General features: G+C 42.5%; 1 protein-coding gene across 1 annotated transcript in view; it reads left to right on the top strand.

Annotated features, from left to right (window-relative positions):
* rxfp1 (relaxin family peptide receptor 1) overlaps nucleotides 1-20,421 on the top strand; it is a 106,525-nt gene that overhangs the window by 36,506 nt on the left and 49,598 nt on the right. Inside the window, exon 2 of the mRNA XM_014211903.2 lies at nucleotides 17,092-17,175. Coding sequence (XP_014067378.2) covers nucleotides 17,092-17,175 — 84 coding nt within the window. The remainder of the gene's footprint in view (nucleotides 1-17,091; nucleotides 17,176-20,421) is intronic.

Raw genomic sequence — 20,421 nt, 5'->3', positions numbered from 1 at the left:
GTCAACCCCAAATTATTTAACACAGTGAGTCCATGTAACTTATGTAATTTGTTATGCCAAACCTTACTCCTAAAATAATTTTGGCTTGCCTAAACATAAGGGGTGAATACTTGTACTTATGAAACTACTATTTTAGGACACATTTGTATAATGTTCTTTTCACTTTGACATTACGGAGTATTTTGAGTAGATCAATGACAAAAAAAAAATCACAATCAAATCTATTTCAATCCCATTTTGAAATGCAACAAAATCCAAGGGGGGTGAATATTTATGATACCAACTGTAAGCGGTTATTTTCGGGCTTCTAGGGAAATTCAGTTTGGTAAATGAGAGGTAAGGCTGTTGAGCCTGGTACACCCCTAACCTGGTCTCTTTGGAATAGACAGGTTTGCCTGCTACTAAGGATTGTGAGAAATGTGTAAAAATACATTTATTGACCATTGTGTCAATATTGCTCATTGGACCACCTGATTCATCTGTAAATAAAATCACTATGACTTCTACAACAGCTATCTAGATCCGCTGTCACTGCACCCTTCCCACCTGCTCTCAAATCCACTTCTCTAACTCCCCTCCTCCATATTCTAAGCCCCCTCACTCCCCACTTTCAGAGAAGTAGTGTTCCTCCAGCTCTACAGAATCCCAATCGGCTGTGGAAGGGGTGCCCAATTGTTTGCAACACCTGGAGATACTGTATATAATAAGTAAACACAAGAAGCCATGTCTGTTTTAGAAGCTGACTACCTGGGCCTACCTTTCAGCTAAGTAGCTGATCCAGCTTCTACTGCCAGTCTGCCAGACTTATCACCATCAGGTCCGGGTAGAGTGGGATTGTTATGCCCACTTAGACTACAATGCAGGATTATTGGCAGACCTAGACCCTGTCATACTGAATGAGCCAAGACGTCCGACAATCGTTTAGACCAAGGAATTTGCACACAACGTGGAAATGTTGTCTGGGAAGGCAAAATCGTGGCATAAGATGGCTAAAATCATACAGTCTGCACGAACCTTTATCTCCCTAACAAGGTGGGATTGATTTCAGATCGGCACACAATTGTCGAAATTCCTCCCCTTTGGTCGTTGATAAGTCCGAACCAAATTGGAAGAAGGCAGGCAGGGGAGCCTTCTTTCTATATTTTGCTAACATACTCCTGCATAATTGCAAAGCTGAATCACCCTTTTCCCTTGAACTTCATCCTCTTCCTTTAAGTTGTTTTCATCTCCCCTTCTGTGTGCTGTACTCTCTCATCCTAGCCGACAGAGAGCCTCTCATCCTAGCCGCCAGAGAGCCTCTCAAGGAGGTAGAGTGCATATAATCATAATTTGTCAAATGGTGGCTCGCATCGGCCGATAGATACTAGACAATTATGATTCATGTCTGGTGGTTGTTTGCGTCAGTCTCTGCAAATATCATAAAAAAAAATTGTTTTGCTTTATGCATGGTGGTATTCTTGGACAAATATGCTTGGTAAATGTCTCGTCAGTGCAGAGGACTGAGGCTTAGCAGGTGGCCATCTGTGCGACACAGATAGATGGTCTTGTTGGGGAAAGTAGATAAGTCATCCCCATTGCGGTTGGGTGTATGAGTGTACGTGTTCATGAAAATGTGTGTGTGTGATGGAGTGTGTGTATCCTGTGTTTGTTTGCAAGAGGCAGACACCTTGAGGGTAACAACATTGTTTGAGCTTTTTCAGACCTCAACAGTTATTCATTTTGGGCTTCAGCCATCGAAATGGTAGGAGACCATCTGCAATCTTAACTTCTTACATCTAGACGTTCCGCTAGCGGAACACCGCTCCAATATCATATGATAGGGCGTGGCGCGAAATACAAACTCCTCAAAAATCCGAAAACTTCAATTTTTCAAACATATGACTATTTTACACCATTTTAAAGACAAGACTCTCCTTTATCTAACCACACTGTCCGATTTCAAAAAGCAAAACATTAGATTATGTCAGGAGAGTACCCAGCCAGAAATAATCAGACACCCATTTTTCAAGCTAGCATATGTCACAAAAACCAAAACCACAGCTAAATGCAGCACTAACCTTTGATGATCTTCATCAGATGACACTCCTAGGACATTATGTTATACAACACATGCATGTTTTGTTCAATCAAGTTCATATCAAAAACCAGCTTTTTACATTAGCATGTGACGTTCAGAACTAGCATTCCCACCGAACACTTCCGGTGAATTTACTAAATTACTCACGATAAACGTTCACAAAAAACATAACAATTATTTTAAGAATTATAGATACAGAACTCCTTTATGCAATCGCGGTGTCCGATTTTAAAATAGCTTTTCGGTGAAAGCACATTTTGCAATATTCTGAGTAGATAGCCCAGCCATCACAGGCTAGCTATTTTGACACCCTCCAAGTTTGGTACTCACCAAACTCAGATTTACTATAAGAAAAATTGGATTACCTTTGCTGTTCTTCATCAGAATGCACTCCCAGGACTTCTACATCAACAACAAATGTTGGTTTGGTTCCAAATAATCCATAGTTATATCCAAATAGCGGCGTTTTGTTCGTGTGTTCAAGACACTATCCGAAGGGTAACGAAGGGTGGCGCGCCGGCGCATATCGTGACAAAAAAATTCTAAATATTCCATTACCGTACTTCGAAGCATGTCAAACGCTGTTTAAAATCAATTTTTATGCGAATTTTCTCGTAAAATAGCGGTATTATTCCGACCGGGAGATGTCGTTTTCGTTCAAAGACTGAAAATGTAAAATGGACTCTTCACGTGCACACGCGCACCCGTTTCATTGTTCTCAGATCGACCACTATCCAAATGCGCTACAGAGATCCTCTGTTTTCAATAAAGAAGGCCAAGAAATGGTCAGAGAGGGCACTTCCTGTTTGGAATCTTCTCAGGTTTTGGCCTGCCAAATGAGTTCTGTTATACTCACAGACACAATTCAAACAGTTTTAGAAACTTTAGGGTGTTTTCTATCCAAATCAAACAATTATATGCATATTCTAGTTTCTGGGCAGAAGTAATAAACAGATTAAATCGGGTACGTTTTTTATCCGGCCGTGAAAATACTGCCCCCTATCCATAACAGGTTAAAGGGGCCATTAACCCTCTAGAATCTAAGCCCTATCTAAGCGGCGGGGGGGTTCTACATAAATATCTTTCACTGGACTTAGCGCTCTCACTCTCTCTGCACACTTAATAGAACACAATAATACAGTCACTGTTTGTAGGGCCCTATAAAATCTGCGATACGGAGAGCACGGATGGAATCACGGAATCCAGACATTCAAACGGAATTCAACAATATAAAAAAATGTTTTGAACTTTGTAGGAAATCAACTAAATGTATTGAACTTATTGGAATATTTATAAACGTGCCCAAGATAAACATGACATGAACAAAATGGATCAGTGATTTGTATTTTCCTTCAACTTTCTGAAGAAGCAATGGCACAGGAATGCCCCTGTCTGTGGAAGCGCATTCCTACCAAGTTGTGTAGCCCGTAGCGATGATGCTAATAACAACCATCTTCTGATAGATTCCTAAAAACCTTCTCAATTAAATGTTAACTACAAAGTAGTCTATGCCTACCTGATAGAATATCATGAGTATCTGCATCAATTCATTGTTTAGCATACCATTGACTCGTCAATCAGGTGCAGTCCTTTTGAGATATGAATTTCCATGACCTCTGTTACTAATGACTCTGAGTGCTTAAGCGTAAACAACTACAGTATGCAATGTGAAAAATAAGTAAACATACTACTCCCATCAGTCAAATGATTCATAACCTGTGGGTAGCAACTACAAATATTTACTTGATAATAGATACTTTGGTTACAAATTTGTGGAGAATTGGAAAGTCTGAAAAACATTGGACTGCGTTTTTTGTCGTGGATTTTATTATATGCAAAAGAGCACAACTTGACACTCCTCTAGACAACATCAAAGCAACCGGGATAATCTCGATTTTCAAAAGAGAAGAGCATAAAAAAGTGGATTTTTACAGGAATAAATGAAACAGTACTATATAACAGTTATTGAATGGTGGCCTTTGCCTGCCATTAAAGCGTTCTGCAAAAGTGAATGTCATTACCTTGTCAATTGATTATTTCAAGAAACACATGCTCTGCATGCTAATATGTTCAATAGTTTTGCCTGGCACCATACAGGAGAATGTCAGGAGAACAAAATGTGCTCATCTTTGCTATTGTCAGACTTATAGTTGGTGAAAATTCACACTGTGTTTAAAAAAAATCTGTTAATTACTAATCCTGAATGTACCATTCTGTCATTGGAATGTACATTTGTGATGACACTCTCCTGTCACCATTCATTCTGGAAAAACGTTGGGAAGTTTGTGGCCTATTTTAAGTGGGCCAGATGTAGCCAACTACTGTTTTGACGAAATGAAAGAGGACCCAAACCAACTCATTTTGGATCGGGTTGGGTTCCTCAGTGTCTGCCTGTAGTTAATGTACTGTATTTTACTCATAAACAGCTCCTAGGAGCATTGTAATAGCCTAGTCTGAGCAAAGGAAGTGTGTGTGTGTGTGTGTGTGTGTAATTGTTTTCCTACCTTATCAGGACCCCAATGTCCTAACAATTCACCCAAATGTCCTAACAAGTAAGGACAAAAACAACTTGTGTGTATCTGTGCATCCAAGATATGAGTCACATTAATATTTCACCCAAAACAGAATGCAGATAAAACTTTGAAATGACCAAGAGAATTACCCGCAAACTCTTCTTGGGGCCATTGGTTGTGCTCTTAATATATAAACTACCGTTCAAAAGTTTGGGGTCACTTAGAAATGTCCTTGTTTTTGAAAGAAAAGCACATTTTTTGTCCATTAAAATAACATCAAATTGATTAGAAATACAGCGTAGACATTGTTAATGTTGTAAATTACAGATTCTTTATGGAATATCTACATAGGCGTACAGAGGCCCATCATTAGCAACCATCACTCCTTTGTTCCAATGGCACGTTGTGTTAGCTAATCCAAGTTTATCATTTTAAAAGGTTAATTTATCATTGGAAAACCCTTTTGCTGTCACGCCCTGATGTTTGGTTAGGTCAGGGTGTGACTCGGGTGGGAAAATCTATCTTTTCTGTTTCTTTGTTTTTGGGCCAGTGTGGTTCCCAATCAGAGGCAGCTGTCTATCGTTGTCTCTGATTGGGAATCATACTTAGGCAACCTGTTTTATTCCTGTGTTTGAGGGAGGTTATTTTCGGTTTAGCATTCTGTGCCTGACAGAACTGTGCGCTTTCGTTTTTTAGGCTTTTGTTATTTTGTTTGGGTGTGTCCTTGAAATAAAGTATCATGAACACTTACCACGCTGCGCCTTGGTCCACTTCAACTACCACTTACGACGAGCGTTACAGAACCTCCCACCAAAAACGTACCAAGCAGCGTGGCCAGGAGGAGTGGACATGGGAGGACATCCTGGACGGCAAAGGATCCTGGACGTGGGCGGAGATCAAGGCCGGATGGGATCACCTCCCATGGGAACAGGTGGAAGCAGCGAGGGAGGAACGGTGACGAGATCGGGAGTCACGGCAACGACAGAAGCCCGAGAGGCAGCTCCCCCCCAAAATTGTGGGGGGCACAAGGGGAGAGTCAGGGTGTAGACCTGGGCCAACTCCCCGTGCTTACCGTGGGGAGCGTGTGACCAGTCAGTCACCGTGTTATGCGGTGATGCGCACTGTGTCTCCACTGCGCATTCACAGCCCGGTGCGCTCGTTGCCTGCGCCCCGCATTTGCAGGGCTAAAGTGAGCATTCAGCCAGGACGGGTTGTGCCAGCTCAGCGCTCCTGGTCTCCAGTATGCCTCCTCGGTCCAGGATATCCTGCGCCAGCTCTACGCACTGTGTAGCCAGTGCAACTTCACAGCCCAGTGCGTCCTGTGCCAGTGCCCCGCACTTGCCGGGCTAAAGTGAGCATCCAGCCAGGATGGGTTGTGCCAGCCCTATGCTCCAGACCTCCAGTGTGCCTCCTCGGCCCAGTATATCCTGTGCCAGCTCCGCGCACCCGGTCTCCAGTGCGTCTCCCCAGCACGGTACGCCCTGTGCCTGCTCCACGCACCCGGCCATCAGTGCGTCTCCCCAGTCCGGTGAGACCTGTTCCGACTCCACGTACCAGGCCTCCAGTGTGTCTCTCCAGCCTGGTAAGCCATGTGGCAGCTCCACGCACCAGGCTGCCAGTACGTCTCCTCAGTCCGGTTAGACCTGTTCCGGCTCCACGTACGAAGCCTCCAGTGATGATCCATGGCACGAAGCCTCCAGTGACGATCCATGGCCCGGAGCCTCCGGCGACGTTTCATGGCGTGGAGCCTCCGGCGACGGTCCCCAGTCCGGAGCCTGCGGCGACCGTCCCCAGTCCGGAGCCTGCGGCGACCGTCCCCAGTCCGGAGCCTGCGGCGACCGTCCCCAGTCCGGAGCCTCCGGCGACGGTCCCCAGTCCGGAGCCTCCGGCGACGGTCGGCAGTCCGGTTCCACGAAAGTGGGGGGGCCCAAAGCGGAGAGGGATCTGCGTCCCGCACCGGAGCCTCCACCAAGAGGAGATACCCACCTGGACCCTCTCCTATAGGTTCAGGTTTGCGGCCGGAGTCCGCACCTTTGGGGGGGGGGGGGGTACTGTCACGCCCTGACCGTAGAGATCCTTATTATTCTCTATGTTTGGTTAGGTCAGGGTGTGACCCGGGTGGGAAAATCTATGTTTTTTGTTTCTTTGTTTTTGGGCCGAGTGTGGTTCCCAATCAGAGGCAGCTGTCTATCGTTGTCTCTGACTGGGAATCATACTTAGGCAGCCTGTTTTCTTCCTGTGTTTGTGGGAGGTTATTTTCCGTTTAGCATTCTGTGCCTGACAGAACTGTGCGCTTTCGTTTTTTCGCCTTTTGTTATTTCGTTTGAGTGTGTTCTTGAAATAAAGTATCATGAACACTTACCACGCTGCGCCTTGGTCCACTTCTCCTTCTTACGACGAACGTTACATTTGCAATTATGTTAGCACAGATGGAAACTGTTGTTCTGATTAAAGAAGCAATAAAACTGGCCTTCTGTAGACTAGTTGAGAATCTGGAGCATCAGCATTTGTGGGTTCGATTACAGGCTCAAAAATGTATAGAAACTCAAGAGTCTACTCGTTCTGAGAAATGAAGGCTATTCCATGCGAGAACATGCCAAGAAACTGAAGATCTCGTACAACGAAGAGGCAAATCCGGGATGCTGGCTATCTAGGCAGAGTTCCTCTGTCCAGTGTCTGTGTTCTATTGCCCAGCTTAATCTTTTATTTTTATTGGCCAGTCTGCGATATGGCTTTTTCTTTGCAACTCCTCCTAGAAGGCCAGCATCCCGGAGTCGTCTCTTCACTGTTGATGTTGAGACTGGTGTTTTACGGGTGCTATTTAATGAAGCTGCCAGTTGAGGACTTGTGAGGCGTCTGTTTCTCAAACTAGACACTCTAATGTACTTGTCCTCTTGCTCAGTTGTACACTGGGGCCTCCCACTCCTCTTTCTATTCTGGTTAGGGCCAGTTTGCGTTGTTCTGTGAAGGGAGTAGTACACAGTGTTGTACGAGATCTTCAGTTTCTTGGCAATTTCTCGCATGTAATAGCCTTCATTTCTCAGAACAAGAATAGACTGACGAGTTTCAGAAGAAAGTTCTTTGTTTCTGGCCATTTTGAGCCTGTAATCGAACCCACAAAGGCTGATGCTCAAGACACTCAACAAGTCTAAAGAAGAGGCCAGTTGTATTGCTTCTTTAACTCAAAATAACAGTTTTCAGCTGCGCTAACATAATTGCAGAAGGGTTATCTAATGATCAATTACCCTTTTAAAATGATAAACTTGAATTAGCTAACACAATGTGCCATTGGAACACAGGAGTGATGGTTGCTGATAACGGGCCTCTGTACACCTATGTAGACATTCCATAAAAAAATTAAATTAAAATAACAAAAAACAGCCGTTGACAGCTCCAAAAGTCATTTACAACATTAACAATGTCTACACTGTATTTCTGATCAATTTGATGTTATTTTAATGCACAAAAAATTAGCTTTTCTTTCAAAAACAAGGACATTTCTAAGTGACCCCAAACTTTTGAACGGTAGGGTGTCTTTTATTTTCGGTTTGTGAATACAAGATTTCATCATGTAATTATATATTATGTCTATGCAGCTTATATTGGAAAGATACAGAAGCGGTTTCAACTACTGGAGCAGTAGATGAGGTAGATACAGCTGAAGTCGGAAGTTTACATACACTTATGTTGGAGTTAGTTAGTCATTAAAACTCGTTTTGCAACCACTCCACAAATTTCTTGTTAACAAACTATAGTTTTGGCAAGTAGGTTAGGACACCTACTTTGTGCATGACACAAGTATTTTTCCAACAATTGTTGACAGATTATTTCAATTATAATTCACTGCTTCACAATTCCAGTGGGTCAGAAGTTTAAATACACTAAGTTGACTGTGCCTTTAAACAGCTTGGAAAATTCCAGAAAATGTCATGGCTTTAGAAGCTTCTGATAGGCTAATTGACATCATTTGAGCCAATTGGAAGTGTACCTGTGGATGTATTTCAAGGCCTACCTTCAAACTCAGAGCCTCTTTGCTTGGCATCATGGGAAAATCAAAAGAAATCATCCAAGACATCAGAAAACAAATTGTAGACCTCCACAAGTCTGGTTCATCCTTGGAAGCAATTTCCAAATGTCTGAAGGTACCACATTCATCTGTACAAACAATAGTACGCAAGTATAAACACCATGGGACCACGCAGCCATCATACCACTCAGGAAGGAGACGCGTTCTGTCTCCTAGAGATGAACGTACTTTGGTGCGAAAAGTGCAAATCATTTCAAGAACAACAGCAAAGGACCTTGTGAAGATGCTGGAGGAAACAGGTACAAAATAATCTATATCCACAGTAAAACAAGTCCTATATCGACATAACCTGAAAGGCCGCTCAGCACGGAAGAAGCCACTGCTCCAAAACGGCCATAAAAAAAGCTTGACTACGGTTTGCAACTGCACATGGGGACAAAGATCGTACTTTTTGGAGAAATGTCCTCTGGTCTGATGAAACAAAAATAGAACTGGCCATAATGACCATACTTATGTTTGGAGGAAAAAGGGGGAGGCTTGCAAGCCGAAGAACACCATCCCAACCGTCAAGCACGGGGGTGGCAGCATCATGTTGTGGGGGTGCTTTGCTGCAGGAGGGACTGGTGCACTTTACAAAATAGATGGCATCATGAGGAGGAAAATTATGTGGATATATTGAAGCAACATCTCAAGACATCAGTCAGGAAGTTAAAGCTTGGGTCTTCCAAATGGACAACGACACCAAGCATACTTCCAAAGTTGTAAATGTAAATGTAAAATGTAAATGTAAATGTAAATGTGGAAAAATGGCTTAAGGACAACAAAGTCGAGGTATTGAAGTGGCCATCACAAAGCCCTAACCTCAATCTCATAGAACATTTGTGGGCAGAACTGAAAAAGCGTGTGCGAGCAAGGAGGCCTACAAACCTGACTGAGTTACACCAGCTCTGTCATGGAGGAATGGGCCAAAATTCACCCAACTTATTGTGGGAAGCTTGATGAAGGCCACCCGAAACATTTGATCCAAGTTAAACAATTTAAAGGCAATGCTACGAAATACTAATTGAGTGTATGTAAACTTCTGACCCACTGGGAATGTGATGAAATAAATAAAAGCTGAAATAAATCATTCTCTACTATTTCAAATTTTTCAATAAAGTGGTGATCCTAACTGACCTAAGACAGGGACATTTTACTAGGATTAAATGTCAGGAATTGTGAAAAGCTGAGTTAAAATGTATTTCGCTAACGTATATGTAAACTTCTGACTTCAACTGTATTTACATGTAGGCAGGGATAAGGAGAAAGTGACTGGTAGCAGGATTAATAATAATGGAACTGGTAGCAGGATTCCTGCTGCAGGAATGTATAAATACTCATGGTAATATACTAATGATAAAATATGCATATGCATGTAAACAGGAGTAATAGTGACAAATAGATGGATACTCATAGTAATGGAAATCAATAATAATTTAACAGCATTGCAGTGGTAGTAATACATCTAAACAATAATAATTTTAGCAGCAGCGTAGTTGTGTTTGGATGGGCATAGTCAGTGTGGATAGTCTGTGGGAGAGGTAGAACAGTAGTTGTTAGCCATTTAACAGTCTTATGGCCAGGGGATAGAGTCTTCTGCAAATACTTTGGCCTTTCTCAGACACTGCCTGGCATGCATCTTGGATGGCTGGAAGCTCACCCCCAGTGATATGCTGGGCTGTCCTCACCACCCTTTGTAGTGTCTTCTGAGCGAGTGCGGTGCAGTTGCCATACCAGACGTTGATACATCCAGTCAGGATGCTCTCAATGGTGTATCTGTAAAAGTTCCTGAGAATCTGAGCGGCCATGTCAAATGGTTTCCGCTTCCTGAGGGAGAAGAGGCGCTGCCATGCTTTCTTCACGACACAGAGGAACTTGAAGCTTTTGAACCTCTCCATTGCGGCCATAATTGCTTCCCGTGGGCATATAATATTAAAACAACGCAGATTATGGAGAGTCTTACACACATCCAAACTTTTCACAGTAGCTGGACAAAGATCTAATATAAAAAAAGGGAGAATGTTCACTCAATGGCCTCCCGAATGGCGGTCTAAGGCACTGCAGTGCTAGAGGCGTCACTACAGTCCCGGGTTCGATCCCAGGCTGTCACAGCCAGTCGCGATCGGGAGACCCATGAGGCGGTGCACAATTGGCCCAGCATTGTCCGGGTTAGGGGAGGGTTTGGCTGGCCGGGGTGTCCTTGTCCCATCACGCTCTAGCGACTCCTTGTGGTGGGCCAGGCGCATGCACGCTGACTCCGGTTGCCAGTTGTATGGTGTTTCACCTGACACATTGGTGCAGCTGGCTTAAAGGTTAAGCAAGCAATGTGTCGAAGCAGTGTGGCTTGGCAGGGTCGTGTTTTGGAGGACGTGTGGCTCTCGACCTTTCCCCCTCCGAGTCCATATGGGAGTTGCAGTGATGGGACAAGACTAACTACCGATTGGATATCACGAAATAGGGGGAAACCATCTTACAGATCGCATTCACACTTCTCCAGAAGTTGCATTGTATGCGTGCCATGGATGTTCTCACCACAAAACCAGGACAGTGAATCATTCTAGTAAATTTGTTTTTAATAAAATTAAATGAAAAACAAGCACTGTTTTTTTTAACAATAAATACATGTCAAATGTAATGATATAATAAAATTGCCAGCATAAAAAAAGACAATGCATTGCCTTCATTATAGTAGGCCTAGCGTAAGAGTAGCCTACAGAGGGTTTGGGTTTTAAAAATATGAAACGGAAAACAAACAATTGTTACAGGAGAATATGAGGTTTACCGGTATTCACCGAGGTTCTCATCTCTCGTTTCATGATGGGCATGGACACATTTAGCCTACATCATGGAGGGGTTTTACGCATGTCCAAGGCATGGCTAAAATAATGTAGGCCTGCCTACAATACGTAGATAAAAAAGGAATGTCAGCTCACTGTTTTGCTCCTCTCAAACTTTATATTTTAATATAGCTTGGGTGATTAAGATTTATTTCCGTCCGGTCTCATGACCCAAACACTTTATCAACTGTCTTGACTAGCCTACTTGATTACATTGGGCAGGACAAAAAGAAAGACTTCATTGAGAGAAGGGGAGGCTATGCTTGGTTTTTAATCAAATAAAACGAAATTGGGGAAAAAACATTCATGTTTTATGTTTCTTAATACTACGTATACAGGCACCAAATCCCATCTTGTTCCATGTGAATATGGGCGGTGTGCGACACGGGTAGCCTACACATAGGCTGCGTTTCCGCTGTCTAAATTCATGCCATAACCAACTTCTTTACCGCTAAAACCAGCTATTGGTTGGTCTTAAATATCCCTACCAGCGCTGCCTAACATTAGCACTTTGGATCATGTTTTTAAGTACACGCCTCAAATATTTCCACCTCTCCCATCTGAGCGCAAGCTTGCTGATTTTAGACATAGCCGAACATGGCATTAGGGCTGGAAATTGCCAGTGCGACAGTTTTTATGTGACAAGATTGCAAACTAACGTGCGTTTGACACTAGCATCGCCTTAAATAGAGTCCCCAAAGTCATATCAAACTATTATACAAATTTAAAGCAATAGTAGTGTGTGGTCACCTAGATAAAAATTTCAGCACCATTAGATTGGGACAGCGCCATCGCACAGCTTTGAGACAATCGATGTCCGATTTTAGTTTTCACTGAATTTCCGTTTGGATATTTGGAAACAATTAGGCTAAGTTAAAGTGAGTGCTCATGATCATCTTTATTCCCTAGTGGCGCAGCAGTCTAAGGCACTGCATCTCAGTGCAAGGGGTGTCACTGCAGTTCCTGGTTTGAATCCAGGCTGCATCACATCCAGCCGTACTTGGGAGTCCCATAGGGCAGCGCACAATTGGCCCAGCGTCATCTGGGTTTGGCCGGGGTAGGCTTTCATTGTAAATAAGAATTTGTTCTTAACTGACTTGCCGAGTTAAATAAAAAAAGATTGTAGTTTACTCATATATTAGCCGATCAGAATATTTTGCTAGCTTAACAACTGAATTTTGCTCTTCACTCACACAGTAGCCTGTCCTACTCCTGACCAAAAGCCTGTGACATGTCTGAATCAATGTGATTTTCTTTCACTAAATCGGTCTGTGTATTTGGTTAATTGATCTCTGGCTGGGCAAATGGAGGTGGTAGCTCATTTATTTGTGTGCTCATCTATCACTGACCAGAAACATTTAGCAGGCAATAATGTAGCCTAAATCAAGTGTATTATCTTGCTCTGGACTCTACTTGCCTAATACAATCTAACCATCATCAAGCTGTGAGTGTGTGTCCTGTTTTATCTTTCTTAACGTAACTTTGCCTACTTTAATAGAATCAAACAGTCATTCATTCATTCTTTAACCTGTCTGGGAACCTAGTCAACAGGCAGTGGAATCGCGTCGCGCGAAATACAAATACCTCATAAATGCTATAACTTCAATTTCTCAAACATATGACTATTTTACACCATTTTATAGATACACCTCTCCTGAATCGAACCACGTTGTCCGATTTCAAAAAGGCTTTACAGCAAAAGCAAAACATTAGATTATGTTAGGAGAGTACCCAGCCAAAAATAATCACACTGCCATTTTCAAAGCAACTAGCATGCAACACAAATACCCAAAACACAGCTAAATGCAGCACTAACCTTTGACAATCTTCATCAGATGACACTCCTAGGACATCATGTTACACAATACATGCATTTTTTGTTCGATAAAGTTCATATTTATATATAAAAACAGCAATCTACATCGGCGCGTGACGTTCAGAAAATATTTTCCCTCAAATGCTTCCGGTGAATCAGCGCTACAATTTACTATTCGAAAACATTTTTAAAATGTAATATTGTCATTCAAAGAATTATAGATTAACATCTCGTAAATGCAACCGCATTGCCAGATTTAAAAATAACTTTACTGGGAAATCACACTTTGCAATAAACGAGGTGCTATGCTCAGAAAAATAGGCTAGGCGATACAGGTTAGCGCCATCTTGGAACCATCTAAAATCAAATATGCTATTGTAAATATTCCCTTACCTTTGATTATCTTCATCAGAAGGCACTTCCACTTCCCAGGTCCACAACAAATGTAGTTTTGTTCGAAAAAGTTAATAATTTATGTCCCAATAGCTCCTTCTTGTTAGCGCGTTCCGAAGGCTACTCATAATGTACGAGGTGCGCCGGACTTGTCGTCACAAATGTGCAAAAAAAATATATTTATGTTCGTTCAAACATGTCAAACGTTGTATAACATAAATCTTTAGGGCCTTTCTCAATCAGAGCTTCAATAATATTCAAGGGGGACGATTGCATTGTCTTACTAAACATTTCGGAACAAAAGGGTACCCATGGGCACCCGCGTCATAGTAGTAATGGCCCTCCCCCTATGACCAACTTTCCAGGCCTCTCGTTCGGTCAGTTTCTACCGGGGAAGACTCAAATCCCTTTGTAAAGACTGTTGACATCTAGTGAAAGCCTTAGGAAGTGCTAAATGAATCCTAACTCACGGTGTGTTTCATAGGCAAAGTGTTGAAGGTTATTCCACAAATCAGATTTCCACTTCCTGCATGGAATCTTCTCAGGTTTTGGCCTGCCATATGAGTTCTGTTATACTAACAGACACCATTCAAACAGTTTTAGAAACTTTAGAGGGTTTCTATCCAAATCTACTAATTATATGCATATTCTAGTTACTGGGCAGGTGTAGTAACCAGATTAAATCGGGTACGTTTTTTATCCGGCCGTGCAAATACTGCCCCCTAGCCCCAACAGGTTTTAAATAAAATCAAGCAGAGAGAGAGCCGTAGTAGGCTAAAAAGGTACGCAGACACATAGTTCATTTTTTATTCAGACAGCACGGCAAGCCCGTGTCCCGCCCTGCGCGAATCAATTCACAGAATTGTGTTGGGCTGAAAATGAGAACTCTAGTGGGGATTAGACTGGGACAAGAACAAGTTGAAAGTGACTGTGAAGATGAGTGTCCGTGCGTGTGTGCTTGGTCTTACTTTCCTTGTGGGGACCAGAAGTCCTCACAAGGATGATAAAACAAGGAACATTTGGACAAGCGGGTACATTTCGCCGGTCTGCATAAGGCTAAGAGGCTTAGAGGTTAGGTTAAGAGTTACAATTAGAGTTAGGGGTTAAGGATAGGGGTTAGGGAAAATAGGACTTTGAATAGGAATAAATCAGGTCTGCACAGGGATAGTAAAACAAACGTATACTGTCTGTTTTGGTGCATGTATGTTTGGGTATGTGCCTGGGGCTGTGAGTATGTGTGTTTGCTGTATATGGTGTTAAAGGCCCGAACTTGTACAGAAGTAGGATCTTTGATCACCCTGTTGGAAATGTTTTACTTGTAATGTATTTGAGGTTTAAAAAGGCTTCTGAAGTTTATAATTTCCACTTTGAAATGTCAGACTAAATTTACTGAAAATGTATCAACCCCTACAAAAATGTCCATTCATTATAATGCACATAATAATTCACATTTCCTGTTCTTGAACGATTCTTTTCCTGCTGTAGCAAACTGGCTCAAATTACAATCCCACATCAATGCTGAACTTTTCAAATATGTGACAGTCGTGATTGATGATGCTGCAGTAGGTTGAAGGGCAGCACAAACAGCATAACCATTTGCACTGTTAATGGGGGAGCTGTTAAAAAGGACAAATTATTCCTTGTTAACATAATGACTTCTTTCTGTGTCTAAGGAAGTAAAAAGTAAAAATAAATATGGATCTATTGAGATGGTTTGTCCTAAAAGCTTGTAGTATTTATACTGAACAAAGATATAAACTCAACAATTTCAAAGATTTTACAGAGTTACAGTTCATATAAGGAAATCAGTCAATGGAAATAAATAAATTAGGCCCTAGTCTATGGGTTTCACATGACTGGGAATACAGATATGCATCTGTTGGTCACAGATACCATAAAAAGAAAAGGTAGGGGCGTGGATCAGAAAACCAGTCAGTATTTGATGCGACCACCATTTGCCTAATGCAGCTTCAACACATCTCCTTCACATAGAGTTGATTACGCTGTTGATTGTGGCCTGTGGAATTTTGTCCCACTCCTCTTCAATGGCTGTGCAAAGTTTCTGGATATTGGGCGGGAACTGGAACACGCTGTCGTACACGTTGATCCAGAGCATCCCAAACATGCTCAATAGGTGACATGTCTGCTGATTATGCAGGTCATGGGAGAACTGGGACATTTTCAGCTTCCAGGAATTGTGTACATATCCTTGCGACAAGGGGTTGTGCATTATCATGCTGAAACCTGAGGTGATGGCGGCGGATGAATGGCACGACAATATGCCTTAGGTTCTCGTCATGGATTCTCTGTGCATTCAAATTGCCACCGATAAAATGCAATTGTGCTCATTGTGCGTAGTTTATGCCTGCCCATACCATAACCCCACCGCCACCATGGGGCACTCTGTTTACAATGTTGACATCAGCAAACTGCTCGCCCACACGACGCCATACATGTGGTCTGCGGTTGTGAGGCCATTTGGACATACTGCCATATTGTCTAAAATGACGTTGGAAGCGGCTTATGGTAGAGAAATGAACATTCAGTCCTCTGGCAACAGCTCTGGAGGACATTCCTACAGTCCGCATGCCAATTCCACACTCCCTCAAAACTTGAGACATCTGTGGCATTGTGTTGTGTGACAAAACTGCTCATTTTAGAGGGGCATTTTGTCCCCAGCACAAGGTTCACCTGTGTAATGATCATGCTGTTTAATTATCTTCTTGATATGCCACACCTGTTAGGTGGATGGATTATCTTGGCAAAGGAGAAATGCTCACTAACAGGAATGAAAATACATTTGTGCACAACATGTTTGAGAAATAAGCTTTTTGTGCGTATGGAAAATGTATGGGATTTTTTATTTCAGCTCATGAAACATGGGACCTACACTTTACATGTTGCGTTTCTATTTTTGTTCAGTGTATATTGGCAAACCCAAACTTAACTCCAGATTGATTTACCGAAATAGGCAATCTATTTATCTTTTCATGGTTCAATGAATGAGCCCTAGAAAGCCTGGTCCCATATCTCGTAGTGCTCCTGCCAACTCCATTGCTGTTATTGTCAAGCCAAACATGATAATTCCTTAAGGAGTTGGCAAGAGAGCAGAAACCGATTGGCACCTCGTCTAAGCCCTAGACTTCTTGAGTGAGACTCTGCAGTGTCAAAACTTGAGGCCTACTGGCTGATTAATGGATGTCAAGCTGATGTCAGGCAAAAAGTAGATTGTTCCTGCTGTGTTGTAGAAGGTATTACTTGACACCTTGGCATGTATCTAAATTATTAATAAAGTATGATACAATGTTGATGTTTGCTCTGTGGAAGATGGACATAAGGATGTACTATTTCTGACCAGTAAAATAATGTGTTTATACTTTGTTTTCTAGGCGATAACAATGGATGGCCCCATCTTTTTGACAAGTATTTTGGGATGCCCAACATCGACATCGGAACCAAGTCCGATAAATGTTGTAAGTACTGTATATGAAATTTCATAAATGTACTGTCATCCCTTTCTCCAATAACCAATATGTTTATGACAGGTAAGTTGAGTCAAATGTTTTCAAAGAACCAATAAGCAAGTGCATTAGTGCAGAACGACAACCTATCTGCCTACTGGATCAGTGCTTTGAATTGTTTATTTTTTCATCCATCCTTTTTGGCAGTTTTATAACTTCACAACTCACAAGCAGTATAGAGGAACATTTCTTCAAGTCTTCTTGAGAGAAATACTACCAATCAAATACAGTGCGACAGGCGCAGGAATGAGTAATAGGGTTTTTATTTCTTACCCAAATTACAGTGTGCCGTGTAAAGGCACAGGGACGAAGCCCATTCAAACACTATACAAAAAACATAGAGTTGAAACCCAAGCAAAAGAGCGAGGAGTACCTCAAATAAATAACACATGCGTACAATGATTAACACACGGGACGAGACCCGCAATCATATCTGCGCAATCTACAATGGCACGAAAGCCAAAACACATAGCACAAGTACTCACACGCACCAACAGACATAGTAACAATAATGGACAGCCCAATGGAAAACAAAGGGCACATATATAGAAATACTAATCAGTGGGAATAGGGGACAGGTGTGCGTGATGAAAGTTCCGTAGGGATCGTGACAACAGCCTTATTCTAAAATGTATTAAATCAGATTTTTCACTCGTCAATCTACACACAATACCACATAATGAAATTGTAGCAAATGTATACAAAAAAAAAAATCATATGACATTTACGTAAGTATTCAGACCTTTTACTCAGAACTTTGTTGAAGCACCTTCGGCAGCGATTACAACCTAGAGTCTTCGTGGGTATGACGCTAAAAGCTTGGCACACCCGTATTTGGGAGTTTCCCCCATTCTTCTCTGCCGTTCCACTTAAGCACTGTGAGGTTGGATGGGGAGCGTTGCTGCACAACTATTTTTAGGTCTCTCCAGAAATTTCAATCGGTTTCAAGTCCGGGCTCTGGCTGGGCCACTCAAGGACATTCAGAGACTTGTCCCGAAGCCAGTCCTGCGTTGTCTTGGCTGTGCTTTGGGTCGTTGTCCTGTTAGAAGGTGAATATTCACCCCAGTCGGAGGTCCTGAGCACTCTGGAGCAGGTTTTCATCAAGGATCTCGCTGTACTTTGCTCCGTTCATCTTTCACGCGATCTTGACTAGTCTCCAGTCCCTGCTTCTGAAAAACATCCCCACAACATGAAGCTGCCACCACCATGCTTAACCGTAGGGACGGTGGCACGTTTCCTCCCAACATCACGCATGGCATTCAGGTCAAAGAGTTCAATCATGGTTTCATCAGACCAGAGAATCTTGTTTCTCATGATCTGAGAGTCCTTTAGGTGTCTTTTGGCAAACTCCAAGCGGGCTATCATGTGCATTTTACTGAGGAGTGACTTCCGTCTGGCCACTCTACCGTAAAGGCCTGATTGGTGGATAGCTGCAGAGATGGTTGTCCTTCTGGACGGTTCTGCCATCTCTACGGAGGAACTCTGGAGCTCTGTCAGAATAATCATCGGGTTCTTGGTCACCTCCCTGTCCAAGGCCCTTCTCCCCTGATTGCTCAATTTGGCCAGGCAGCCAGCTCTAGGAAGAATGTTGGTGGTTCCAAACTTCTTCAATTTAAGAATGATGGAGGCCACTGTGTTCTTGGGGACCTTCAATGCTGCAGAAATGTTTTGGTACCCTTTCACAGACATGTGCCTCGACCGAATCCTCTCAATGCTTGGTTATTGCTCTGACATGTACAATCAACTGTTGGACCTTATATAGGTGTGTGCCTTTCCAAATCATGTCCAATTAATTGAACTTACCACCGTTGGACTCCAATCAAGTTGCAGAAACATCTCAAGAATGATCAATGGAAACATACAAACCTCCAAACTAGCTTCAATGCCATACAACACTCTTTCCGTGGCCTCCAACTGCTCTTAAATACTAGTAAAACTAAATGCATGCTCTTCAACCGATCGCTGCCCGCACCCGCCCGCCTGACTACATCACTACTCTGGACAGTTCTTACTTAGAATATGTGGACAACTACAAATACTTAGGTGTCTGGTTAGACTGTAAACTCTCCTTCCAGACTCACATTAAGCATCTCCAATCCAAAATGAAGTCTAGAATCGGCTTCCTATTTCGCAACAAAGCCTCCTTCACTCATGCTGCCAAACATACCCTCGTAAAACTGACCATCCTACCGTCCTTGACTTCGGCAATGTCATTTACAAAATAGCCTCCAACACTCTACTCAGCAAATTGGATGTAGTCTTTCACAGTGCCATCCGTTTTGTCACTGAAGCCCCATATACTACCCACCACTGCGACCTGTATGCTCTCGTTGGCTGGCCCTCGCTACATATCCATCGACAAACTCACTGGCTCCAGGTCATCTATAAGTCTTTGCTAGGTAAAGCCCCACCTTATCTCAGCTCACTGGTCACCATAGCAACACCCACCCGCAGCACGCGCTCCAGCAGGTATATTTCACTGGTCATCCCCAAAGCCATCACCTTCTTTGGCCGCCTTTCCTTCCAGTTCTTTGCTGCCAATGACTGGAATGAATTGCGAAAGTCACTGAAGCTGGAGACTTATTTCTCCCTCAATAACTTCAAGCATCAGCTGTCAGAGCAGCTTACCGATCATTGCACCTGTACACAGCCCATCTGTAAATAGCCCACCCAACTACCTTATCCCCATATTGTTTTTTTTTGTTGCTCTTTTGCACCCCAGTATCTCTACTTGCACATCATCATCTGCACATCTATCACTCCAGTGTTAACGCTAAATTGTAATTATTTCGCCACTATGGCCTATTTATCTCCTTACCTCCTTAATCTTACTATATTTTCACACACTGTATATAGATTTTTCTATTGCCTTATTGACTGTACATCTGTTTATCCCACGTGTACCTCTGTGTTGTTTTTGTCGCACTGCTTTGCTTTATCTTGGCCAGGTCGCAGTTGTAAATGAGAACTTGTTCTCAACTGGCCTACCTGGTTATAAAGGTGAAATAAAAAAAATGAAAGAAACAGGATGCACCTGAGCTCAATTTCAAGTCTCATAGCAAAGAGTCTAAATACTTATGTAAATAAGTTATTTCTGTTTTTATTTTTTAATTTGCAAACATTTCTCAAAACCTGTTTCACTTTGTCGTTATGTGGTGTAGATTAATTAGGAAAAAATGTAATTAAATCAATTTTAGA

The sequence above is a fragment of the Salmo salar genome, chromosome ssa09, assembly GCF_905237065.1.
Source record: "Salmo salar chromosome ssa09, Ssal_v3.1, whole genome shotgun sequence".
NCBI lineage: Eukaryota > Metazoa > Chordata > Actinopteri > Salmoniformes > Salmonidae > Salmo > Salmo salar.
The sequence above is the reverse complement of the archived record's forward strand: the minus strand, read 5'-3'. Positions and strand labels throughout refer to the sequence as shown.